The sequence below is a fragment of the Tursiops truncatus genome, chromosome 20, assembly GCF_011762595.2.
Source record: "Tursiops truncatus isolate mTurTru1 chromosome 20, mTurTru1.mat.Y, whole genome shotgun sequence".
NCBI classification, from domain to species: Eukaryota; Metazoa; Chordata; class Mammalia; order Artiodactyla; family Delphinidae; genus Tursiops; species Tursiops truncatus.
The window spans coordinates 32875499-32901631 of NC_047053.1; the positions used below are offsets into that span (position 1 = coordinate 32875499).

At 48.0% G+C, this 26133-nt stretch overlaps 3 protein-coding genes across 4 annotated transcripts; all 3 read left to right on the forward strand.

The window, feature by feature from the left end:
- The first annotated feature begins 6856 nt into the window (after positions 1-6856).
- CCL15 (C-C motif chemokine ligand 15) lies at positions 6857-10267 on the forward strand. 2 transcript variants are annotated; one of them, XM_019945528.3, is made up of 4 exons: positions 6857-6994; positions 9023-9070; positions 9553-9664; positions 10062-10267. In XM_019945528.3, the coding sequence occupies exons 1-4, from the start codon at positions 6937-6939 to the stop codon at positions 10198-10200; spliced, it is 357 nt and encodes a 118-aa protein (XP_019801087.1). In that variant the 5' UTR covers positions 6857-6936; the 3' UTR covers positions 10201-10267. The 2 variants fall into 2 exon arrangements, with proteins under 2 accessions (XP_019801087.1, XP_019801086.1); XM_019945527.3 differs by having other exon boundaries at positions 6859-6994; positions 9550-9664.
- Positions 10268-16346: 6079 nt separating this feature from the next.
- Positions 16347-19837, forward strand: LOC101338296 (C-C motif chemokine 14). The gene is made up of 3 exons (XM_004322855.4): positions 16347-16477; positions 19040-19154; positions 19613-19837. Exons 1-3 carry the CDS (start codon positions 16390-16392, stop codon positions 19755-19757), a joined length of 348 nt encoding a protein of 115 aa, XP_004322903.3. The 5' UTR covers positions 16347-16389; the 3' UTR covers positions 19758-19837.
- A 1353-nt stretch (positions 19838-21190) lies between these two features.
- On the forward strand, positions 21191-25805 carry CCL16 (C-C motif chemokine ligand 16). Its single transcript, XM_019945523.3, is given in 3 exon segments — positions 21191-22144; positions 24301-24553; positions 24971-25805. Coding segments are annotated over 2 exon segments (441 nt in total). The 5' UTR covers positions 21191-22144; positions 24301-24365; the 3' UTR covers positions 25224-25805.
- Positions 25806-26133: the final 328 nt, after the last annotated feature.

Consider the following 26133-nt stretch of genomic DNA (forward strand, 5'->3'; position numbering starts at 1 on the left):
GAAACAACTTCCCAAGGGTATGCATACGGGGTGGGGGCATTTATTGCAGTCATTTTTGTACATAAGCTACCAAAGGAAGGAAGAAGTCAAATATTTAAACCAAGACCTAATCTCTAATAGCCAAGCTACAGTTAGGAGAAGTGCTTTGTACAAAACAGAAATCTCTTTATTTGACTTGATATCACCAAGGCATACAGGAAACGGTCAGAAGATATCTGAGGACCCCCATCCATGTGTGACCACAGAGCAGTTTCAGTTCTACATTATAAAACAGACTTCAGCTGTGGACTCTTTTTTTTTTTTTCTCATTTTTTTTAAATTTATTTTTGGCTGCATTGGGTCTTCATTGCTGTGCATGGGCTTTCTCTAGTTGCAGCAAGCAGGGGCTACTCTTCATTGCGGTGCGCAGGCTTCTCATTGCGGTGGCTTCTCTTGTTGCAGAGCATGGGCTCTAGGCACACGGGCTTCTGTAGTTGTGGCACGCGGGCTCATTAGTTGTGGCTCACGGGCTCTAGAGCACAGGCTCAGTTGTTGTGGCACACGGGCTTAGTTGCTCCGCGGCATGTGGGATCTTCCCGGATCAGGGATTGAACCCGTGTCCCGTGCATTGGCAGGCGGATTCCCAATCACTGTGCCACCAGGGAAGCCCAAGCTGTGGACTCTTGAATGGAATGCTATTCTTCGGATTTGTTGTGTTTCTCTAAGGAGGGCGTGGGCCCAGTCTTGTAGACATCAGGAGAAACAAGAAGACGTGTGGGTTGGATCTTTTATTCCCCTTAGTACTTAAAAAGAAAGGCTTTCCCATGTACAATAGTGAGGCTGTTTAAGATCATACACAAGGGTGGAAGAGGTACACACGGATTATTTCCAAACACAGATATTTACAGTAAGGACACGGAGGAAGTGGTGTAGACCAGGAGTCACCTCACCAGCTACCTGTCTCTGTGGGTCCTGGTCAGGCCTGCCCTAACATTTACAGGACCCAGGGTAAGAATCCATAAGGAGGCCTCTATGTCAGGTGTGCCAATATTTGAACTTTATAAAAGAGCGAACAAACAGATTTAAAAGTACAACGAATTGCAGCCCTGTGAAGCTACTGCATATACAGCCCCAGTTTGGGAGTGCATCGCCACAGACCGGAGCACAAAAACAAGCAAGAAAATGAACATGGAGCACCGCCGGGGAAGAACTGCTTGTTTTTCAAGAACGTATGGCGTTCATACCATCTGCGAGGAAAGATTTTGACAAGCTAGCTGGCTTACCTTTTCTCTCACCTAAAGGCTTCTGTGGTTCAAATCTTCCCCGCGGTCCAAAGGGGTGTCGGCCTCCAGTGCTGGCAGTGGCAACCCATCAGCCTTCACAGCCTTTGGACGCACAGCCTTTCAAAGACACAGGGCAGGAGAGGTGGGAAAGCATTTTCCCTTGAGTCATGAACTGTGTTTGTCACAAGAGTGGATGTTTAGTATTGAAGGTCATGCCAGGCCAGCCCTGAGTACCACATCCCAAGAGACAGAGGTTCCTTTGTGTTCTCCGATGAATTTATTTAGTGTGTGTTTGCGATATGAAGAGTGCTCCAAAGCATGGGGTCCAGGCGTAGTCCCCTCCTGTCTGAGTCTTAAAGGAGTACCAGTCCTGGCACTTTGAAAGTTGGGACGTGTTAGGCAGGTGATAACTCTTGTCTGCCACGAGGAGCAGCTATCCCAGGATGTCAACCTACGGCATGGTTTGTGCCAGAGTTGCCACAAAGGACACAACTTACACAGGCGCTGGATGGAATACTTTACTCACGTAGAGAAGAGACAGAGCAAGATGAGCTTCAACAGTGAGTGTCGTTCCTCCCCACAAGCAGTGGGTACCATCTTGCAGCCAACTTAGGAGAATGATCTGCAACCCCTCTTGGGCTACAAGTGAAGGGTCCCATTCCCTCCCCACTGGGAACAGGTGGTGGGAGGGTTGGCCTGGTGCCCTATGTCGTACAAGCTTAGGCAAAACAAAGGTGCACGCGTTGAGTCCAGAACACAGAAAGATAATCCCACATGAGGCAATAAACCCAGCACAGCTGTGCAGCGCTTTATCTCTTGGGAAGGAAGTGTTCCAGCCCCAAGGCCTCTCTTCTGTGGCCCTGAAGGGGTTGAAAGATCACATACCCCAAAATGCCTTTCCCAGTGGGATGCGCACCTGGCCTGAGAGAGAACTAGATCACTACCTCACCTTTGCTTGGGACAACCACCTGAACTCAAAGGACCTTTCTTGCTCACCACACATCCATCAGATGAGGCCAGACACCTGGGATGGTTTCACGTGGAAACTCAAGGAACAGCAACCAATGCAGGGAAGAACCACAACTTCAGGCCTCTCTCCTGAAAAGGGACCTGTGCATGGAACACCATCCAGATTTCAAGACCTGCCCAGCATGCAGACACATAACACATGGAGTGATGAGAAAGGAGGGAGGGCAAAGTTGAAAGTAACAGCAGAAAATTCCCGTAGACTAAGTGCAGGTCTGAGAAAAAAGATGAGCTACCCCAGCGAGGGGACATCTTAGCTCAAATATGCTAACTTTGTAATAGGATAGGGCAGCTCAGCTTATGCTAGATAAACGTGTTGTGCAAGCCCAGATACTGGAGTGTGGCAAGAGCAGTGTTTACAGGCAGAGATGACAAGATATCTGGTATCTCTAAGGGAAGAAGCTAGCAGGTGTCCTAAGCAGTATTGTGAAATTATTATAGTGAGTGCTTCACGTAGCAAACACCTCGTCTCAAAGGAACTGCCCAAAGCACAGTTCCTGGAGCGTAGTAAGTGTTCAAGAAGCATTGGCTGTTGTTATCATCAGCTCTGGAAGACCGCTGAGGCTGGAGAAGCTGATGTGGAGATGCACAGCCTGCTCCCTCGGTTATGCCAAGCTAAGTAGCAAACAGAGCTGATGTGATTCTTAAATGTCACCAATGCTGCTTGGTGGTGGAGGAGAGGAAAATCAATAAAAGACTCAGGAAGTACACAAAAACTACTCACAAAATGTTTTCTATACCAGAGAGGTCAAGAAACGGCAGTATATTGTGAAATTGGACATTTGCGCCTTCACTGTTTCTTTTGCTGAACCAACATTCGTTCAGTACTGTGTCAGACACCTCTGTACACACCACTTCTAGTCTGTCAGTGCCATCTCTTACTCTGGCCACCACTACAGCAACCAGTCCTGCACAGGCCTTGTCCAGCTCCACATAGGTATAATCTGACAGCACCTCACCTTGCCATCATGCATACCCCTCTTTTCCTGTATCAGGGACTCTCTGATACTGACATAAAGGACCTGAAGGAATCTGTTCGGTACTCAGGCACGTGCAACTTGGAGGTACTGGACAAGGACTCATGACTACAGGGACTTGGAAGTCACTGGGTAACATCCACAACAAAGGAGAAAGTCAGCGAGTGGATAGAATGACTTGCCCCATGGAAGCCAGCCAGCCTCTTCCCTCAGTCACGACAGCGCTAGTGCAGCAAGCCCTTGGCTATGGTGGCAAGGACGGCGGCTATGCGTGGGCCCAACAGTGTGGACTCTCTCTCATCAAGGCCCCTTTAACTATTGCCACTGCTGAATGCCTAACCTTCCAGCAGCAGAAGTAGACGTCAAGTCTCAATATGGCGCCCAGCTCCAAGGAGAAGAAACAGCCATATGGTGACCTGTTGATTATCTTGGACCTCTGCCACCCTGCAAGGGAGAACAATCCAACCTTTGCAAGACGGACACGTACTCCAGATGTGGGGTTTTTTCCCCTACCAGCAGTACCTCTGCCAATGGTCCAAGGACTTACAGAATGTCTGATCACTCAGTATGGTGTTTGTACAAGATGGCTCAAGTCAGGGGATCCATTTTATAGCAAATGGTGTGAGTCAGTGGGTATATGGGATCCACTGGTATTAGCATATACTTAATCACCCAGATCAAGAGAATGGTGGGCTGTTAATAATTTAGCTGAGGCAACAACAAACTTCAGGGTTGGGACCTTCCCAGAGTTCAGTATATGCACTGAATCAAAGGTTGTCAGATGATGCTATGTCGCCAGTGGCTAAAACACTCAGGAACCAAGGGGTTGGCCCCTCTCCATAATTCCCAGTCATCTATTTGTGGTTCCCATCCCTGCAACATTAGGCTCTGCTGGATTCCTGGGGAGAAGGCAGGGGTGGGTAGTAGAGATGTACTAGTATGAGTACACAGTATGGGTTCTTTTGAACCTGGAAGAACTAATACAACCATCTTGAAGGAGGCTTTGTGACGGATTAGACGTAATAAAGGCACAAACACATTGGAGGGAAGCAAAGGGTGGACCGTATCGTGTATTACTTCACATCCTTGCAAACTCACCCTTTAACTCAGCCACTGCTCAGCCATCACTTTCTTAGATTTACACAAGCTTCATGCAGGTCTCTTGCCACATAACTCTATAGCTTCCTGCCCTGGGGCTTTCTCTGATCCTGAGCTGTGGAAATCATGATAGAATATAACACACATGCATTAGCAAACCAGAAATGTGAGGAATTTAATATTTGTGATCCACCACTGGCCAGTGAAGGGTTGTCCCCACCATCTATTGCTGTGTAACAAACCACCCAAAGCTTAGTGGTATAAAATGACCACGATTGTATTCTACTCACAAATTCTATGGGTCAGAAATTCATACGGGGCACAGCCCAGATGGCTCGTCTCTGCTGATGATGCCTGGGGCATGCTTGGGAAGACACAATTAGCAAGAAATGACTCAAAGGGATGGGCGACCATCTAGAGCAGTGTTGTCCAATAAAAATACAATGCAAGTCACATATGGAATTTTAAATTTTTTAATAGCCGTATTAAAAAAGTAAAACAGGGGAGTTCCCTGGCGGTCCAGTAGTTAGGACTCGGCACTTTCACTGCCTTGGCCCAGGTTCAATCCCTGGTTTGGGTATTAAGATCCCACAAGCTACGTGGCATGGCTTAAAAAAAATAAATAAATAAATAAAACAGATGAAATAATTTTCATAATGTATTTTCTTTAATCCAATATATCCCAAACCTTATCATTTCCACATGTAATCGATATAAAAAATTATTGAGATGCTTTTACCTTTGGGGGGGGTACTAAGTCTTTGCAACCCAGTGTATAGTTTATACTTTCAGAATATCTCAATTTAGATTAGCCCCATTTAAAGTGCTCAGTAGCCACATGTGGCTAGTAGTTGCTATATTGGGCAGTGCAGATCTACAGGCTTCCTCACTCCCATGTCTGGCACTTAGGCTGGGACGACTTGAAGGCTATGCTCATTTGGGACTGTCAACCAGAACACCTGCACGTAGTTTGGGCTTCCTCACAGCATGGCAGCCTCAAGCTAGTCACTCTTCTTAAATGGTGGCTCAGGGCTCCAAGAGCAAGTGTCCCCAGTGATCAAGGTTCAAGCCCCATGGTTCTTCACACCCTAGCTTCAGAGGTCACATGGCATGCTCCATTGATGGAACCAGTCACAAGCCCTCTCTGCTTCAAGACGAGAAAACAGAGACCCCACCGTTTGATGAGAAAAGCACGTCAACGAATTTGTGGCCATATTTTAAAATGCCACAGGGATGAAAGCCAGGAGCTAAATGTTTCTCCTTTCTTCCTCCAGGCAAAATATTCTGCAATGCATTCATAAGGCACTTCAAAAAGTCCCAGCAGAATCAAACACTAATCCCCACCAACTGGTCCAGGCTCTCATTCCTGCTCCTAGGAATACTTCCCAAATTATCGAGCTTCACCCCATAGTTCTCATGCTCTGCTTTCAGGGGAATCTAAACTAGGAACAAAGATACAAAAATCCCTGCTTTCATGGAGTTTATGTTCTAGAAAAAGAAACAGATATTAAAAGATTTACAAGTAAAGTATATAGTATATTAGATAGTGTTAAGTGCACAGGAGAAAAAATTAAGACAAGAAATTTGGGCAGAGGGAGAGTATAATTTTAGATAGAGTGTCCCAGAAAGACTAACCAGAAAAATAACATTTGAGTAAGGAGCTGAAGGAAGTTAGGGAGAAAGTAATACAGTAATTTAAGGGAAGAGTAACGAAGGCAGAGGGAACAAAGGTCTCTGAACCAGCCTGTATAACTGAAGTAGAATGAGTGAGGGGAAGTAATAGGGTCTGAAAACAGAGAGAAAACAGGGACCAGAGCACATAGGGGCTTGTAGGCTCTTAGAAGGATTGGGCTTTACACTGGGGAGATTAAAAAGCCATGGGTGGGGTTTAAACAGGATTGACTTGATCTGATTTATATTTTAACAGGATCGCTCTGGCTGCAATGTTGAGAATGAAGTGAAACAGGGCAAGGGCAGAGGAAGGAGACAAATTAGGAGGTTTTTGCAAGAATCCTGGTGAGAGATAAGGTTGGCTTGGACAAGATGGAGAGGGTAGATGTGGTGAAAAATAATAAGACTCTGGACACATTTTTGAAAGTAGACCCAAAAGTATTTATTAATGGATTGGATGTGGGGGTGAAACAAAGAGAGGGATAACATGACCAGGTTCACACGTTAGAGCATCCTCTCTGGTCACCCCTGATGACAGGCTGCTCATGCCCTTGAATGGGGTTAACTCCTGAGGAAAAAATTCTGGTTAAAGTATTCAGTGAACCTCCTAGAGGAAGTATCCTTCATAAACTAGTCCCTCCCTTTGCCTGTATCCATTGGGCAGTTGGGAAAACCTCAAGTCATCCTTGCCCTCTACTTCCTGTTACCTTCCCAGCCTTGTTCCCTTTTTTAGAAATAGTGTGCTGTCTGTTATTCAGCCAAAGAACAGCATTCTGACCTCCGCCTTGTGACTTCCTGGTCCCCCTGTTCTTATAAATACAAGGGCAGAGCTGGGGTCTGGGGGAGTCAGAGAGCAGAGAGCCCAGGAGTCCTCAGGCTGGTACTGGCTGTGCACGGGGAAGATGAAGACCTCAATAGCTGCCCTCTCCTGCCTCATCCTTGCTGCCCAGGCTGCAGCTGGTGAGTTCAGTGAGCCTTCTCACAGGTGGGCAGGTGGATGGTGACCCTCAGTCCAGGGAGGAGACGCAGAGGGACACCTTTGTCCCAATAGGGATGTGATACTTGGTTAAAAGCAGCAGCAGTAGGTATAGACCTCTCCCTGCAGCCTTCGGTCCCTGGGGAAAACTGTATACAGGTGACTGGTCCCACCTGGGGAAACAATTCTCTCCCTTTCATGGCCAGAATTATATGACACTTTCTCTTAGCTGATATAGGACTATTATCAGCTACATCAAGAGAACTGTAGTAAAATTGTAAATCTGTAGAAAGAGGTATAGAATTCTATGATGTTAGAGTTGTTATATACCCTCTGGTGTAAAACTATCATTTCAGGGAGGAAATTGGACAAGCCGGGAGAGTGACTCACCCAAGTCTACTTAACCACATTTATTTATTTACTTAACAAATAAATATCTAGTCCTTTCTGTGTGAAAGCAGGCACCGTTCTAAGTGTCTTACAGATATTAATACATTGGATCCTCCTAACAATGCTGTGGGGTAGACTATCAGCAAATTATATGGTTTTGCTTATTATTATTCTCATTTTACAAATGAGAAAGCTGAGGCATAGAAACCGTAGGTAATTTGCTCGAGATCACACAGCCATAAGTGGTGGCATTAGGATACAAGCTAGTTAGCAAGCTGTTATGGAAAGACATGTCATTTAAGACTTTATTTTGCAAGCCCCACACACATCATACCAAGCGTGTTGAAGTGTGTGCACATGCCTCATTTAATATAATTCATATGTAACTATATAAGAAATGAACTAGAAGTTTAGTTGTGTTTTTGCCTAATTAGCATAGTACAGGTCTACAACCCCTTATCAAAATCTCTGGGGCTAGATGTATTTTGGAATGCAGAATTTTTCAGGTTTTAAAAAGATAATAAAATATGACCCAGCAATTCCTTTTCTTGAGATACCCAAAAAAATTGAAAGCAGATACATGAAGAGATACCTGTACAACCGTGCTAACAGCAGCATGAATTTTAATCTCCAAAAGGGGGAGGCAACCCAAGTGTCCACTGACAAACAAATGGATTGAAAAACAGGGTATACACATACAATGGAATATTATTCCGCCTGAAAAAATAAGGAAATTCTGATACATGCTACAACATGGATGAATATTGAAGACATAATGATAAGTGAGACAAGCCAGTCACAAAAGGACAAATAGTATAATTCCACTCATATGTGGTACTTCAAGTAGTTAAATTCAGAGACAGACAGTAGAATGGCGGTGGCCCAGGGGATGCGGTAGGGGGAAATGGGGAGTTATTGTTTAACGGGTACAGAGTTTCAGTTTTGCAAGAAAGAAGTTCCATGGATGGATTGTGATGAGTTACACAATATGTGACTGTACTTAATGTTACTGAACTGTACACTTAGAGATGATTAACATTGTATACTTTATATTATGTACATTTTATCACATTCTAAAAATATATATATTTTAAAAGGTAACACATACCTGGACGTTACTTAACATCCCTGACAGAGTCTGAGAGACACATTAACCAAACACAGTAATATTTCTGCAGCAAACACATTTACTCCTATGTTAAAGGAGTAAATAAAGCCTGTAGATAGCCTCACTTCACTTTGGGTGACATTGTACCACCAAATCATTTAATGAAACATTTGTCTGCTTCCAGAGTCCTGTGAATTCCAAAAATGTGTGGAAAGCACTGTGGACCGTATCACATTATGTAGCTAATCAACTGATTTATTTGTGTTGGATTTGCAATTTGCTTTTTGTATTCAAGTCAATAGAATGTTTTCATGTCTCAAACTTCTTCAAACGTTCCCTGAAAAGTCTCAGGGCCTTGGTAGAGAAAATGGGTCTGGAGGCAGGTCTGGTCCAGTGGTCCAGCATCCTTGCCTCCCTACCAGGGGATGGGGTTGAGGAATGAGATAGATGGAGATGTTGAAACAACTGCTTCCCAGTAATTTTTCTTCCCTTCTCTACTGTTTCTCTCAAATAGAACACCTGATGCCGAACCTGAAGAACGAACACTTCGCGTCTCACGGAGGTAAAGTTTTGTTACGGTATATATATATCTGCTCAATGGCTTCGGTCTACCTCGTTTACAGGGCCTGGGGGGAGAGGAGGGTCCTATGGGTGGTGAACATCTCCAAGGAATTTCAGGATGGGCCATGGGTCTACAGGTGGCCTCTTCCGTAGATGACTTCTATTCCACCTGGCTGTCCCAAGAGCTGGCTCATCTGGGGGAGGGGGGAGGGGTGTTCTCTGATGCCCCCTGCAGGCCTCAGACCCTTCCTCTTCTGGGAGGAATGGTCCTGCTCTGTTGTGGCCCCGCCTGGATGCCCTCCGACACACAGCTCAACCCTGGGGAGAGTGAAGCAAGGAGACACCAGCAAGTGCTGGCAGAGAAGGAAAACATCACTTTCGAGTCTTGCACCTTCTTACCCTTCCCAGTACTCAGGAGGAAAGGGGGAAAGGATCTAGTTTTCCTCAGACTCAGTCCTTAAGTGACCCTTTCTCTTGCAGTAGGCTTTCACCGTCCCACTGACTGCTGCACCTCTTACGCCCAAGTAAAAATCCCATGTGTATTCATGAAAGATTATGAAGAAACGACCAGTGCATGTTCCCGGCCTGCTGTCATGTAAGTGCCAAGCTCACTGGCCATGTCTGGGGGTGTGGGGGGAGGCACCTGATGGATGGATGTCCAGAAAAGTCCCACCCTCTGGATCCTGCCAGGTCAGCTGAGGCTTATGTCCTCATTAGGATCCATCAGGTATGAGATGTTCCCAGGGAAGAGGGAAGCTAGGGAAGGAAGGAGAGAGCAGGAGGGACGCTGCCCAAGGAAACTCCACGAGTCACTAAGGGAGTCTCGGAGCCTGAGGGAGGGTCTCAGAGAGGGGCCACTGAGCTCCTGCAGCAGAGAAAGGAAAGAACAGGCTGGGCCGAGTGGGAATCTGAGGGGCAGGGAGGATGGGCCTCCCCATTCCCATTTGCTGAACCCTCCTCTGTTTGTAATCTTTCCCCCCTTTGCTCCCCAGCTTCATCACCAAAAAGGAGAAGCGTGTCTGTGCTAACCCCAAAGATGAGAATGTTCAGAAATGCATGTTGGACCTGAAGCTAAGATCAGTGACCAAGGACCTGAGAACACTATCTCTTGAGAAGAGATACTTGAAGTAGGCCCCCTCACCTCCATCTCTCTAGCCCAGACTACCTCCTAGGTGGGCCCTGGCCTGAATTTTTTTTTTTTTTTTTTTTTTTTTTTTTTGTGGTACGCGGGCCTCTCACTGTTGTGGCCTCGCCCGTTACGGAGCACAGGCTCCGGACGCGCAGGCTCAGCGGCCATGGCTCACGGGCCCAGCTGCTCCGCAGCATGTGGGATCTTCCCGGACCGGGGCACGAACCCGTGTCCCCTGCATCGGCAGGCGGACTCTCAACCACTGTGCCACCAGGGAAGCCCTGAATTATTTTTTAAAAAGCAACAATTACTGTTCTGTTCTGGTTACAAAAGCAGTGCATTAATAAAGAGTATCCAATTTAACTTTAACTTTAAGAGGAAAAAGAATCTGTCGGAATTGCTGAACTTTGGATTTGCGTTTTTATCAAAATAAGACATCATAGTAGAGTTTTTTAAAAGCTAAAAACATGACATTCAAGTATAGATTGAATATGTGTCGAAGATGTATTTAACCCATTAATGAAGGAACAATTAAACTGATTCAAAGATCATCTGAGGAACAGAGGTTTATTATTTATTATAGTTATTGGGGATGGCATTCTGAAATGTTGTTAGAGAAAAACAAATTAATATCCTATAGGGCAGGGGTCCCTAACTCCTGGGCCGTGGACCGGTACCAGTCCGCAGCCTGTTAGGAGCCTGGCTGCACAGCAGGAGGCAAGCGGCGGGTGAGCGAGAGAGCGAAGCTTCTGCCGCTCCCCAGTGCTCGCATTGCCACCTGAACCATCTCCCCTGCACCCCATCTGTGGAAAAACTGTCTTCCACAAAACCGGTCCCTGGTGCCAAAAAGGTTGGGGACCGCTGCTATAGGGCAATAAATCTGTAACTTTGGGGATTATCTTTTCTACTAGACAAAAATCCCTTGCATCTGTGCTTGGTAAAAAGCTACAAAGCTACATAGAGAAGGAACCACAATAAGACGTGTAGGGGGCAGACTTATGATGTAGTCAAGTCCTATACTCCCTGGTAGGTGACCCACAGATTGGAGAATAACTCCATTGCAGAGGTTCTCCCACAAGAGTGAGAGGTCTGAGCCCCACATCAGGCTCCCCAGCCCAGGGGTCCTGAACCAGGAAGACAAGCCCCCAGAGCATTTGGCTTTGAAGGCCAGCAGGGCTTAATTTTGGCAGTCCCAGAGAACTGGGGGAAATAGAGACCTTACTCTTTAAGGGCACACACAAAATCTCACAGGCCTTGGGACCCAGAGCAAAAGCAAACATTTGATAGAAGCCTCGGTCAGACCTACCTGCTGATCTTGGGGAGTCTCCCAGAGAGGCAGGAGGCAACCGCGATCCTTGGGAGCTCCTCCTACCACGTGGACACTGGCGCTGGGGGGCACCTCTGTGGAATCTTCCCTCTAGCTTATTGCTCCAGGATCCAGCCCTGCTCTGGCCCAACAGCTTGTAGGCACCACTGCTGGGACACCTCAGGCCAAGCAAGTCACTGGGTGGGAACACAGCCTCACCATCAGCAGACAGGCTGCCTTAAGACCCCCTGAGCCTACAGCCGCCTCTGGACATGGCCTCACCCACCAGAGTTCCAGAACCCAGCTCCACTTACCGGGGGGCAGGCACCAGCCCCAGAATCCTCAGGGCCCCAGCTCTGCCCTACAGGAAGCCTGCTTTAGCCTCTGGACAAGCCTCACCCACCAGGGGGCAGACACCACATGCAAGAAAACCACAATCCCACAGCCTACAAAACCAGCCTGCCCACCAGCAGGCCAGATCCTACCTTGGGACCAGCTGGGCCTCAATCTTGCCCACTAGCAGGCCAACACAAGCTTTGGGACAACCCGGACATCATCACAGCCAATTTATCAGGACCTGCTCACCCCCACCACCAGTGATCTGACACCAGCTCTGGGACCCCTGAGCCCTGAAACCAGACTCCAGGATCCGGCTCTGCCTGCCAGTAGTCTGGCACTAACCCCAAGACCTGGCTTCGCCCACCAGTAGGCAGATAACACCCTGGAGTCTTCTAGATCCTGACTCTGCCCACCAGTGAGCCAGCACTAGCCCTGGGGCTCCCTGGAGTTCTGCAGTCAGCAGCCTTGTGACCAGGCCCTACTAACCAGCAGCCAACAGCTCCATACAAGGCAGAACCTGGCAAACAAAGAGACCAGGGCCAACTAAGCCTATCAGACACCCACATAGCCCGCCACAACAGAAGGAACCACACAGCCCCCACAGGGGGAACCCCTAGAGCACACAGCTTGGATGATGAGAGGGGCATGTACGGCTGGGATGCACAGGACGTCTCCTGCGGAAGGCCACTTCTCCAAGGTTAAGAAATATAATTCATGTACCAGATACCTAAAAATACAAACAGCAACTTAGGCAAAATGAGGTGACTGAGGAAGATGCACCAGACAAAGCAACAAGATTAAATAAATCTCAGAAGAAGAACTAAGTGAAGTGGAGATAGGCAATCTACCCAAGAAAGAGTTCAGGGTAGCAACTGTAAAGGTGACCAAAGAACTTGGGAGAAAAATGGATGCACAGAGCAAGAAGTGAGAAGTCGGGCTTCCCTGGTGGCACAGTGGTTGAGAGTCTGCCTGCCGATGCAGGGGACACGGGTTCGTGCCCCGGTCCGGGAAGATCCCACATGCCACGGAGCAGCTAGGCCCGTGAGCCATGGCTGCTGAGCCTACGCGTCCGGAGCCTGTGCTCCGTAATGGGAGAGGCCACAACAGTGAGAGGCCCGCGTACCGCAAAAAAACAAAAAAACAAACAAACAAAAAACCACAGAAATTCTGATTCAGTAGGACTAGGTGGGGCAAAGAATGAGCATTTCCACCAAGTTCCCAGGTAATGCTGATGCTGCAGGGTGGAGTGGAAATTTGAAGAGCAACTCTCACTCTCAACACTGTAACTTCAGCATTGTTTGCAACTTTTATATAAAGCACATATTTCTTTAGTAACCAAAAACTAATTTCAAAGAATTGAAAAAAAAAAGAATCTTCATTGTCTTTTCAAGGACAAACAACAAAATGGGCCGGCTTTTGACTTGTGTTAATTCTTGATTGTTTTCATGATGAAGCTTATCAAAGCTACTTAATTATAAAAGAAATATACAATTGGGAAAAGTTTAAATATGGCTAAATAAGTCTGACAACCAATTTTGAATTTTTAAAAGTAAAAATCTTAGAAGGGCAAAATAACTAGAAAAATATGTGCTTTAAAGCTGTAAAGAGAAAAATCCATATTTTTACTATTTCACTTTTAGAACCACAGACAAGACTTTTAAAGTAAAGGAAAAAAAAGATTTTAAAAGTAATATAGCTCATTCCCTTTTCTCTTGGTGTGAGCCAGTGCTTGGACAGAGGGCATGACCCACTTGGTTGAGGCCGGTGGAGCTGGAAGACTTCTCACACACAGGCAATGAAGCAAAGAAGTAAACATATTAAGGGTCCCACCCACCCTTTCTATATTATTCAATTTTTTTTTAATCAGTGCATATGTGTTGCTTTGAAAAACATTTTTAACATTTTTTAAAATAATTTTATTTATTTATTTTTGGCTGCATTGGGTCTGGGTTGCTCTGCGCGGGCTACTCTTCATTGCAGTGCGCGGGCTTCTCATTGCAGTGGCTTCGCTTGTTGTGGAGCACGGGTTCTGGACACACGGGCTTCAGTAGTTGTGGCATGTGGGCTCAGTAGTTGTGGCTCGCGGGCTCTACAGCACAGGCTCAGTAGCTGCGGCGCATGGGCTTAGTTGCTCTGCGGCATGTGGGATCTTCACGGACCAGGGCTTGAACCCGTGTCCCCTGCATTGGCAGGCAGAATCTTAACCACTGTGCCACCAGAGAAGTCCGATATTTTTAACATTTTTTAAACAGGCACTGCATACTCACCAGTGAGCAGCAGGAGAACCTTTAAGGTCTCTGATTATGTTGCCACTGAAGTCCATTCATCCCACTGTTTTGCAATTTTCATTTACTTTTTGAGTCCCTCTTCACGCTATGAGTCCTCTGAAGTCAGGGTCACCTCCAAGCCTAGCCCATGATATTATGGCAAAGAAGTGATGTGGTCACTAAACCCATTCTCTCTTGTCCCTGGGCACACAGATGATCTATATTTTCCTTACCTTTGTCATTAAGTTGGAGCCAGGTGACTTCATTTTGTCCATGGAGTGTAAGCGAAAGTACTTTATACTATTTCCAGAACTGGGCCATAAAAATCTGCCCATCCCTCTCTGCTTCTCCCCTTTTGTAGTAAACTTGGAGGCCTCTTGTGGAAAATGGCGGCATTACAAGATAGAAGAAGACTTGGTCCCTGAATGGGTGCATGAAACAGCCTTCTCCAACACATTCACACTCATCCCACTGCTGGCCCACACTGGACTGTGACATGAGCCAGAAATAAACCTTCATGTAATGAATCCCCTGAGATTTAGGGGTTGTTCATTATAGCAATGAGCGTAACCAGACTAATGTGGGTAGGAATTCAATAACTGCTTGAAAAATAAAGGACTTTCCTGTAGAGATCCTAGCAACAACTTGGCAAGTAGGCTAGTCTCCACAAAAACAAAGTAATCATTATTTCTTCCCAACTCATATTCTTCCCAGAAACATCTTGTTTCCTTAGATTGTTCCTAACGACAATTGTTATCACTTGACTTGAGGAGTTTAAATAGTGTTATTATTGATAACAAATACAGAACATTTTGAATAAATTACTGTCTTGGCACCTAAACATGAGAATTCAGCTGTTTCCTGTGAGATATACATACTTAGACCAGCTCAATTCATCCTTCTTCTAAAACATATACTTACAGATCACTTGCTATCTGCTAGGCCTGCCCTGCCCTGACGAGTGGAGGAGAGAAGATGGAAACAGCCTTCTAACCACAACAGCAAGAAGAATAGGGCAAGTTCCCCCAGGAAGAGCACGGTCAAGGCCACTGGACGGAGAGCGTGAAGAGGTGGGTCTGTCCTGCATCCAAATCATTTCGTGAACATGAGCAAGTCTCTGGCCCTTCCTGAGCTCCAGTTCCTCCTCAGTAAATAGCCTGTTTAGACAAATCTAAGGATGACACAAGCTGCACCTTCACAGAAAGCACCTCAGTCACATGATGCACGGACACGGCCTCAGAACCATTTCCAACACTAAGCGCCAGTCCACCACTAATCAGTGAAACCTGCTAGCCATCCCTGAATGAAGCATTTTCTAGGTTCCCATCAACCTTTTCTGTAATGAAAGTCAGAAACTGGGAGAAGGTCCCAAAGGGATCCACTCTCTGAACTCAGAAAGGTCTCAGAATAAAGGTTTTCTAGAGAAGCCAAGCCAGGCAGGACAGTTTTAGAGACAGCTCGTTGGGGGCTCCTGCGTTTCTTCTCCACGGCAGAGTGATTAAGGACACAGACTTGGGGGCCAGACTGCCTGAGTTTGAAGCCCGATTCCACTTATCAACTGTCAAATCTCGGGGGAGGAATGGATGCTTTTTGTGCCTCAGTTTCCTCAACTACTGATAAAAGGCTTAAAAGGGCTAATAGTCATGAAGCGTTTGGGACAGCAGCTATTGCGTATAGCAACCCTTAAAGTATAATGCTTGTTAAATAAATGATCTGCTGAGCACCGTGACACTTCTTCACCCCAGGGGACAGTGAAAGGCTGGGGAGGAGGTAGAGAGACAAAGGTTCTGCTGAAGAGCTTAAGTGAGGATTTCTTAGACCTGATGTGGGGGCTCCAGACCTCATCCTGTTGCCCCAAATCCCCTCCAATCTCCAGCCCCCAAACAGCCTTGTTCTGAGGCCAGGAACCAGAATTGGGCACAGGACACATCCCAGCCTTTGAGATCTTTCACTGAATCTGAGACAGTCTCCTCTACCACTGTGCTCATGGTCGCCCTACGACTAAGGAAGAGCTTATATCAAAGGGTTAAACGTACTCCCACTGGGGATGGAGGTCAATTTCCTCCCTGAAACTTAGCTCTCTGTGCTTCCTTCACTCCACCCTCAACAAACGCGCAGGATATGAAATTGCTGAGAAGTCTATTTTGAAATCTTAGTTCCCCTATTTAAAAAAATATATGTTGCCTCAATGAACATTTCTCAAAACTTCCTCAGCCCAGGAGCCTCCGAAGCCCCTACCAGGCCAGCTCTCCTCCCGCAGCCACTCCCTTCACAGGAGGATGAGGGTCTGCATGGCAGCCACATCCCTCCCCCTCCTCCTTGTCCTCATCTCCGTCGCCCTGGGGTCCAAGACTGAATCCGATTCAAGTGAGTGCAATACCTTCCAACCTGGTTCTTGTGGGTAAACAAGCACGAGTAGGGTTGCCGGGGATACAAGGAGAAAGGGGCTCTAGAAGGAGGTCTGGTGTCTTCTTTTTTGTGTTATTGAAGTATAGTTGCTGTACAATGTTATATAACTTACAGGTGTACAATAGAGTGATTCACAATTTTTAAAGGTTATACTTCATTTATAGTTATAAAATATTGACTGTATTCCCCATGTTGTGCAATATATCCTTGTAGCTTGTCTTATACCTAATAGTTTGTACCTCTTAACCCCCTACCTCTACTTTTCCCCTCCCCACTGGTAACCACTAGTTTTCTCTCTATATCTGTGAGTCTGCTTCTTTTTTGTTATATTTACTAGTTTGTTATATTTTTTAGATTCCACATATAAGGGATATCCTACAGTTATTTGTCTTTCTCTGTCTGACTTATTTCACTTAGCGTAATGCCCTCCAAGTCCATCCATGTTGCTGCAAATGTCAAATTTTCATTCTTTTTTATGGCTGAGTAGTATTCCGTTGTATGTATATAAGGTCTTGTGTCTTCCTCACCCTGTGCGGGATGAGTCCCCTTCCTGTCAATGCCATGTGCCTGGCAGTGAGGCCAGGCTATCTCTTCACTCCCTCAATTCACCTCTCTTTGCCATTAAGCAAAAGACTGGCTCATCCCATTTGGGGCCATTATCCCCAGGGAGACTGAGGAACAGTATTTGGAGCCTGTCGAGGCCACTATGTCCATTTACCTCCTGGGATTTGCACCCAGGCTGCTTCCAGGGTCCTCCCTACCCCACGAGTGCAGCATCTTTTAGTTATGTGGTAGGGGGAAATGCAACAGTTGGGGGTGTCCCCAGGCCACCTTTTTTCAGCTTATTTCTTAAGATGAGCTGCCTTTACAGCAGCCAAAACTATTCCTCACTCTGCAATTTTACTTTATTTCCTTTTCAGAAACTGAAGGGAAACATAGAAGGCTGTTGAAATAAAACTAGACTAAAGTTGACGGAATCTGGACAGTTTGATTTGCCTCTCTGAGAATTCACTCAGACAGCTCAGAGGAATGCAGTGGCAGTGGTTCCCGGGGACCAGCGGGTCCCTTATTTCACTCTTTGGGGAGTGAGGATGCTGCTGGCAATGGTGCTGGATAAGAGGACCAGCCCTTCCCTTTCCACCCAAGCACCCGGTCACTGTCGGTGACCCCGAGGTCATCGCTGTGCACACCCACATTTCTGTCCAGGTTGGTCACATAACATGCACAGCCCCAATCACTGCACCTGCTAACTGCAGGGTCCTTGATCTGAAACGCCCTTCCTGCTACCCCCATAATTCAATCTCGGTGTGACTTTGCTGTCACCCCCTTGCACCTCCTGTAAGAGTCATGAAATTTCAGAATCAAAAAATAACTGAAAAATAGTGATTTTTTAGAAAGTGTTTTAGATCAGGAAACCTTCTCTTCAAGCAAAATCTCACACAGGAGGCCCAAAATGTAAAACAGACAAAAAGGCTGATGGGGTCTTATACCCAAGACTGAACTCCCAAGTGCATCAGTGCCTCCAGGAAACTTCATGTAAAGACCATCAATCCAGTTAACCGCCTCTTCACAGATGGGGAGACTGAGGAGGGAATGAGGGGTGAGGGGCGCAAAGCCAGCAGAGGTGAGGTGGGGTGTCCTGCAGATCTGGGTGTCCTGGCCCCCGGGCCATTGTCTTCGGGGCTTGGTATGGGCATCCTGCCCTCTTTGCAGGGAACGGGCAGGATGGGGACACTGGGAGGGGCAGGGTCTGCATTCCCAAATGGCATGTATCCCAATCCCTGTTGGGATTTCTTCCCACATCCTTCCTTTTTGGAGCATCTCTGCCAGCTGCCCCCAGGGATGGCGTGGGCTCGCTGAGATCTGAGCTTTGCTGCTCTTCCATCTGGAGTTCAAAGTCATCAGCCAGTCCTTCTGGGGTGGGGATGTGGGGGTGGAGAATGGAAAGCAGAGTGATCACTAATGAAGGAAGAGGGAAAGGGGAGCCCCGGGAAGAGTCTGAAGGGGAGACCAGAGGACTGAGTTTTTTCTACAGCCCTCTCTTGGAATTCTGGGGGCTGTCCCCTCCTTCCTTCCCTCTTCCACCTGCTCGGGGGCAGAGGCAGCCAGCAGCTGTCACCTTTAACAAATGTCCCGATCTGGGACTTCCCTGGTGGCGAAGTGGTTAAGAATCCGTCTGCCAATGCAGGGGACACGGATTCGAGCCCTGGCCCGGGAGGATCCCACATGACGTGGAGAAAAAAGCCCGTGAGCCACAACTACTGAAGCCCGTGCGCCTAGAGCCTGTGCTCCGCAACAAGAGAAGCCACCGCAATGAGAAGCCCGCGCACCGCAGCCAAGAGTAGCCCCCGCTCGCCGCAACTAGAGAAAGCCCGCGCGCAGCTTTCTCTAGTCTCTCTTTCTTCGCGTTGCGAAGACCCAACGCAGCAAAAAATAAACAAATAAAATAAATAAGTTTATTTAAAAAAACCAAACAAACAAGTGCCCTGATCTCAGCTTCCCTCCATGCTTTCTCCTCAGGAGGACCTTACCCCCCCACCGAGTGCTGCTACAGCTACCTGACCCGGCCAATCAGGAAGCACTGGATTTCACGCTATTATGAGACCGGCGGCCTGTGCTCCAAGCCTGGAATTGTGTAGGTGGCACCCATACACCACACTGGGGGAGGGGGAGCCAGCAGGGTCCGGGTAGGGGAGAGGAGGGCAGGGAGAACACAGAATGGGTGCTCCCCAGGGTGCTTCTCAGGAATGTCCACGCAGGGAGAGGCAGTCGGGAGGGAACCTGGGGGCTTCTGGGCTGTCTGGGGCCCGCTGGGGCCAGGAGGAAGCTGGTGCCATGGATGGGGAGGTGTGGGGGAGGGGAAGGGAGGCAAGGGGCACTTCCTGGGTGGGGACACCGAGACTAGATGGGCCCAGGGGCCCTGAGGGGCTGAAGGGCATGCCTCAGAAAGGACGCTGGCCCTGGGCTACCTCTCACTAAGGAAGGAGAACCAGTCTGGGTTGGATGAGGAATTTGTGAGGAAGGGAGGATGGGCTCTTGCTTCCTGGCTGCTGGACCCTTGGTTTGTCATCCTTCTCCCCTCTTGTTCCACAGCTTCATCACCAAAAATGGCCGTAAATTGTGTGCCAACCCCAGCGATGACTGGGTCCAGGACTATATCAAAGGAGCTGGAGGAGATCTGAGTGACCCAGAAGTAGCGGAGAAGGACACAGCTCAGAATTTAAAGAGATGGGGCTGAACTCCACTCCCAATTTAGCCCCAGACACCTCCTGGGAGCTGCCCTGCCTTGAATTAAAGACCATCATGCCCTTCCCTGCACTCGTTCATTTCTACTAAATTGCCCATTGGCAGTAGACTTGAGGACACTGGTGAGTCCAGCTCAGGGTGGCACTCTCAGCCTCAAGCATCACTCTGCAAAAGTTTGGCCAGAGCCTGGTGCCAAAAAATGGGTCAGGTCTCCGATGGAGGTAGAGGAAAACTGAGCAGAAAATGAGGAAGACAGTGTAAAAGCTACCTTTACACAATAACAACCACAATCATAACAGATTCCATTTTTGTAGCGCCGTCTATATTCTAAGCACTCTGCTAAGCAGTTTGTGTGCATTATCTTATTTAAGCTTCACAAGTGTAAAGCTAAGAATTATCACCTGATTTTGCAGGTAAATCTTCATAAAGGCCTCTCTATAGCAAACTCCATAGTCTTTTTCTGGGCTGGTCTCAAGGCCTCTGTTCCCTGCTGACTGGGATAGGAATGACTCATGGAAATATTTTATCCAATTCTTGCCCATCCACTTACATACATCAGGTTGCACTCTATTGTTTTACTCAGTTTTGTGTCCTGCACAAGGCATAGCAAAAAGCCTGACCCACACCAGGTGCTCAGGAAATGGATAGATGGATGGATGGTGGATGGATAGTCAGATGGGTAGATGGATGGATGGATGGATGGTGGATGGATGGGTGGATGGATGGGTAGATGGATGGATGAATGGATGGTGGATGGATGCGTGGATAGATGGAACGATTCAGGAGTCCAGAGGAAGCTTATGCTCCAGGAATAACACTCAACTGCCCCCAAAGGGGGGGATGCCCCCATCTTCCAGGTTCAAGAAGGAGCTCTGCATACAAAGAGGAAGAGCACATCCAGTGTAGGCACTATGACCACCCTTCCTGGCCTCCAGCCCTCCACAGACAAGGGCCAGGAGGGTGCCTGCACACTGAAGGTATAGCAGACTTCCTCAGACCTTCTCTCCTCCATAAACAGAGGTCAATGGGGTATCTCACACACGTACCCTCCCTAGCTTCATAAAAAGCCACAGCTTCACCACCACTGACTGTCTTGAACACACCAGGACTAACTGCATTGTATGTTTTTTTCCTGTTTATAAGCAGTCATGCCAAACAGCAAGCCCCACAGGTATCTTCATAGTCCCTGTTTTTCCCCTGCCTCCCTCTACTCCCATCTCCTGAAACACTCCCTCACATCTCTAAAACTCACAGTGCATCAAAGGCAAAATCCCCTGTATCTTTCATTTCTTCTCTGCACGCTGCCTTCAGCCTGGAACAGGGCTCTGAGGCAGTCTGAAGAGCTAAGATGCTGAGGGGCAGGTCCAGGCTTAGACAAAGGTGGGGGTGGGCCGCAGCTGGAACTCCGGACCCAGAAGCAGGTTGTCAGGTTCATGAGGTTGGGGTGGCCCTCTGCTGGCCATGATTGGCCATGGTGGCAGATTGAATTAACCCACACTGAGGGCACCCAGAAGGGATCAGCTAATTAGACGTAAAACTGGTTCCGAGTCCAAGGTCCAAAGAGATAAATGAGAACATTGATAAATAAGCCAAACATTTCAGCAACAAACAGGGGCCCAAGGATCAGGCACTGTGGGGGCTGGGGGGTGGTATTTGTAGCATAATCTGTGACAAGAAAGAGTGTGAGCTCAATCATGTGTCCTTGGCGGGGGTGGACACACATCCTTTTCCGAGGGCACTAACCCTACCCTTGCCTCGGTCTGTGTTCTCTCTAATCCGGCTTTCTGTTTGCCCTCCCAAAGACCGATCACCTGGGGAAATAGTCAGTTCAACCCTCCTCCCTCCTCCTTCCCCAACATAGAGATGGGGGCAGGGAACATGGTGAAACCGCACGGATCTGGTTTTCAGGACTGCCTATCTGTCTCCTACCCATGTGACCTTGGAGAATTTATTTAACCTCTCTAAGCCTCAGTGGCCTCATTTGCAAAATGGGAGTGAAAATCTCTACTCCCCGCTGGGAGGATTAAGTGAAGTGGGGCTTGCCAGGTGCTGACACATGGCACGTTCTCCACACTTTCCCTTTCTCTCTTGTTTCCTTCACACGGATTCAAACCTTACCGAATTCAACTCTGCTCCAGACCCCGCCCTCCACCGCCCTCCGCTTCAGCAAACACCGAGGGAGGGGCCGTTGTCTCTCCTCCTCCGCCCGCTAAAGTGGTCAGAGTCCAGAGAGCTGAGGGCCCAGCGTGGATGGCCAGGAAGGAGACTGTCTCCGTTCAGCCTCCAAAGCCCAACTGCCCCACTGAGAGGATGATGGTCTCCGTGGCTGCCTTCTCTCTCCTCAGCTCACCATTACTTCTGCCATTCACAGCCAGCCAAGTGAGTCCACCTGTCCCTGAAGGGCGGCACTGAGAAAAGGGAACGGGGCAGCGGGCAGCGAGGTGTTGCTAAGAGTGCTGTCAGGTCTCTGTCACCAACCCCGGGGCCTCTCCCCTCCTGCACACAGAGCTGCTGCCTTCAAACTCTTCGCTTTGTAAGTAGAGCTGAGCTGTGGTCCAGATCCTTCTGGGGTTGGGCAGTTTCAGGAAGCTGGGTCAAGGTTACATCAGGAATCCCAAAGACAGACAGCAGGAATGATCATTTAGGAGGAAAAGCCAAGGAAGAAGCAGAAGAGATAATAAATGTACGCAATGAGGAGGGAGGCAAGGCAAGTGGATGAAAAAAGCCATAGATCCTCTGGGAGGGCAGGATGAAGGGTCAGGGATGAGTGATGTTTGAGGCTAAGCCCAGGAACGGGGAGTCTGAACCTAGACACCCCTTGCTCGCAGTGTCTGTTGTAGTTTGCTGGGACTACCACGGCAGCCAAAAGAAGTCCTGGTGGGATGCCCACGTGTACCATTTGTGGGTTTCTGGGCCCCTATCTCCATCCTCCAGCCTAGGACTAAATAAAGTCTGGAGAAAAGAGAAAAGGGGTTGAAGGAAGTTGAGAGGTTTTGGAACTATGGGATGCTTGGGACCTATGGAGAATGGGGCTTGTTTTGCCCACCCCCTAACCCTGCCTCTACCATCATTTATGAGGGCTGGTGACAGGGACGGGACCAAGGCACTCAGGCCTTCTACATACCCGCCTCCAACTGCCCCAGCCCTTCCTTTGTCCCTAAGGCTGCCCTTGGCATATAGTCTGGCCAGATTCTGCCTGTGTAAACACTCAGGGGAGAGAGGGTCACACACACCATGTAATCTGCCCACACGCTCTCAGGGTGCCCCTGGTCTTTGTAAACGTTGCCTTGAGAACCAGGGCCACTGTGGGTAGAGGTGCCTCTGGTGGGTGGGATGGGGCAACAGTGCCCTTCGGGAAGGTCAAGCAGGAAGAGAAAATGGCCCACCCAAAGCACGGGTCAGGCAAATGATTCTCTCGAGAAGTCTCAGGCTTTGCCACCAGCTGGAAGCGAGGGTCAGGGATTTGCACTCTGCAGGTTTGGGGGCCGGGTGAGGTGATATCCCCAACTGATGAGCAGTCAGGGGAGCCCAAGGGAGACACAGTGATAACCCAGCCGAGTCTCGTATCCTGCGAGCGTCAGAGAGGGGGAAAGAGCCATTTCCAGGCCAGAAGAGTGGCCATTACAACCATTGGCTCTTCATTACAGCAAGCGCTGAGTCTTCCTGTGCCAGACTCTGAGTTAAGGGCTTTACAAGCATTCTCTCAACTAATCCTCACCACGATCCTAGGACGTAATTTTTTACCCTCGTTTAATGGGTAAAGACACCCAGAGATTAAGAAATTTGCCCATGATTCAAGTCATTAAGTCGAGACTCCAGCCCAAGCTGTCTGACTCTGAAGCCTAAATATAAGCCTTTTCCTCCTGCCCTGACTTCTGCCCATCTCCCCATCTCAGCCTCCTCCCTGACCTCAGCCTCTCTGGTGCCTCTAGCACAGAATCCAGGCTCCCTATCACAGCTGAGAAGAGGTGTGGCCCTCCCCTCCCTCGTCAATATCCTCCCTTCCTACATCTTCCTTCCCACCTTGCATTGCAGCCTCCTGGAACTGTTCCGTCCCCCCAGACACACTGGGCTTCCCCCACCTCAGGCCTCCATACATTTCTTTTTTCCAGATCCCACAACTCCTCTGTCTGCCTAAATCCTAATCATCCTTCAGGAATCAACTCAGGCACCACCTGCTGTAGGACTTCTTCCTCAACCACCCAGGCTGGGTTAGGTACCCCTCATTCTGTTCCCATAGCATCTTGTGTCAAATTCTACTCTATCCCAGACCACGTTCTATTGTAGCATTTATCTTTTCACTTTCCCTTTTTACCCAGACTGCTCTGTAAGGTACACAAGAGCAGTGTCTGTGTCTTCCTCATGTTCTGAACCCCATAGAGCCTGGCGTGTAATAGGAGCTCAATATGTGTTTGCCAAGTCAAGTTCATCAGCAAATATGATTACCCCAGTCCTCTGTACTTGGTGACACTCAGTCCAGAGGCTGAAGGTTCTACAGAAGGTTCAGCTTTTTCACTTTCTCCATTATCCATCAGGCTACCATCAGTCCCTGCTGATAAATGGCTTTGCCATCAGAAAAGCAGAATGCAAGAGATGGGACATGGAAGTGGGCAGCCATGGGCTCCCTCTCTACCTCCTTGGCTCAGCATTCAACGTCATTCCCTCAGAAATTCCTGAGTCGGTGAACCCTCCACCCGCCTGCTGCCTGAAGTATCATGAGAAAGTATTGCCAAGAAAAGTGGTGGTGAGATACAGAAAGGCCCTCAACTGCTACCTGCCAGCAATCATGTAAGCACCGCTCTGCAGATATTTCTATGGAGAGGGAAGGGGAGCCCAAGGCTGGAGTGGGGTGCACAGAACCAAGTCTCCATGCTAGAACAGGGGAACAGTGGTTAAGGGCCTGGGCTTTGACTCTCACAGGACAGGCCTGGGTTTCGTTCTTGATTTTTGCCACTTATAGTTGTGTGGCCCAAGAAATGGTGGCCATAATGAAACCCAAGCCTGAGGGTCTAGGCTGAGTGGGGAAGGGGCTGAATGAAGAGATGAGGTCTAGAGGCCAGAGAGGGAGGCCTTCTGAGGGGACCCAGGTGGGGGAGGCCTAGGGAGGTGGTACAGGGCATGAGGCAAGCCGGCTGTGAGCTAGAAGTGTCGACTGGACCCCCAACATACTCTATGACCCATGACAGTCTAACTCTGCCTCCACAGCTTCATCACCAGAAGGACACGAGAGATCTGTACCAACCCCAATAACGAACGGGTCCAAGAATACATCAAGGATCCCAGACTACCTTTGCATCCTTCCAGGAAGTTGGTCTAGGTTATTAACATTATTCGATCTGAGAAAGGTCAGCCCCAGTTCCTCAACTGCGCATGGTGGTCAGGCCTCAATGGGAGCCCAAGTTTGGGGGAAAAATGGTGCAACCCTGTGAAAATGCAGGCAGCCTTGTGGTCTGAATGACAGAGTTACATTCAGAGAAGCAGGCCAGTGATCCCACAAAGTAAAGTTTCAAATATATTCTCAATCTCTGGAGGACATGCCAAAGTTAAGGGAGGAGAGCAGGGATACATTCTTAATGCACAGAAAAGCATCTTTCACATCCTCCTCCTTGTTCTGCTTTCAGATCCTCACATCACTCCAGCTGTTCTAAATGATCAGACCACCTCTGGCCTCTCACTCACTGAGACCCAGAGGACTCAAGACTTTTCCTGTCCACCCTTATCCCTTTTCTAGGTCTCTTTTTTCTTCTATTATCTTTTCTTTTAAAAAATAACTTTTTTCTTAGCAGGCCAGGGTGGGAATATTCAAATACTAGTGATTTTTGTCCCTGTTGCAGAGGTTTTGCTGGATCCCCTGATATCGGGTCTTCCCCAGGGTGACGTGTGTATAGACAGTGCCAAAACAGAAAAGGAGATGTGAATCCCTAGCTCCCACTCTAAGCTTTGCATGGCAAGGGAAGGGCATTAGACCAGGTTGGGGATAAAAATCTTGATCTAAAATGCAACCATTCAATAAATAAAATTTGCTTTATTGCCAACTTGATTTCTAATTTCCTGCCTGCTTTCTGCTAGGGTGGCAGAAACTTAATCAAAGTTTTTGCAGGGGCTTCTCCACATTCGCCTGAGAAATTTGTCAATTTGGGGGACTGGAAAGTTTACATGGTACCAAGCCCAGACATATATACCCAATCTCCCCTTCTCCCTACCCCTCTGTCCCCAGCTCAACAACAGGGAGTGTACTCAGACAAAATCCAACATTCCTGCAAAATGGTGTTATGCAGGCAAAGCAAAATCAGGCAACTAAAGCTACTTAATTAGAGAAACAAATAAATTTGCTGAAGTGATCATTCTGAAGACTGGCCATCCAAAGA

Bases quoted from the DNA above. Each gene is read 5' to 3' on its own strand.
- CCL15 (XM_019945527.3), top strand. From the start codon at position 6,937: ATGAAGACCTCAATAGCTGCCCTCTCCTGCCTCATCCTTGCTGCCCAG. The intron at 6,995-9,022 runs GTGAGTTCAGTG...TCTCTCAAATAG, and splicing joins TGCTGCCCAGGCTGCAGCTG to AACACCTGATGCCGAACCTG. The intron at 9,665-10,061 runs GTAAGTGCCAAG...TTTGCTCCCCAG, and splicing joins TGTTCCCGGCCTGCTGTCAT to CTTCATCACCAAAAAGGAGA.
- LOC101338296 (XM_004322855.4), top strand. From the start codon at position 16,390: ATGAGGGTCTGCATGGCAGCCACATCCCTCCCCCTCCTCCTTGTCCTC. The intron at 16,478-19,039 runs GTGAGTGCAATA...CTTTCTCCTCAG, and splicing joins CAAGACTGAATCCGATTCAA to GAGGACCTTACCCCCCCACC. The intron at 19,155-19,612 runs GTAGGTGGCACC...CTTGTTCCACAG, and splicing joins TGCTCCAAGCCTGGAATTGT to CTTCATCACCAAAAATGGCC.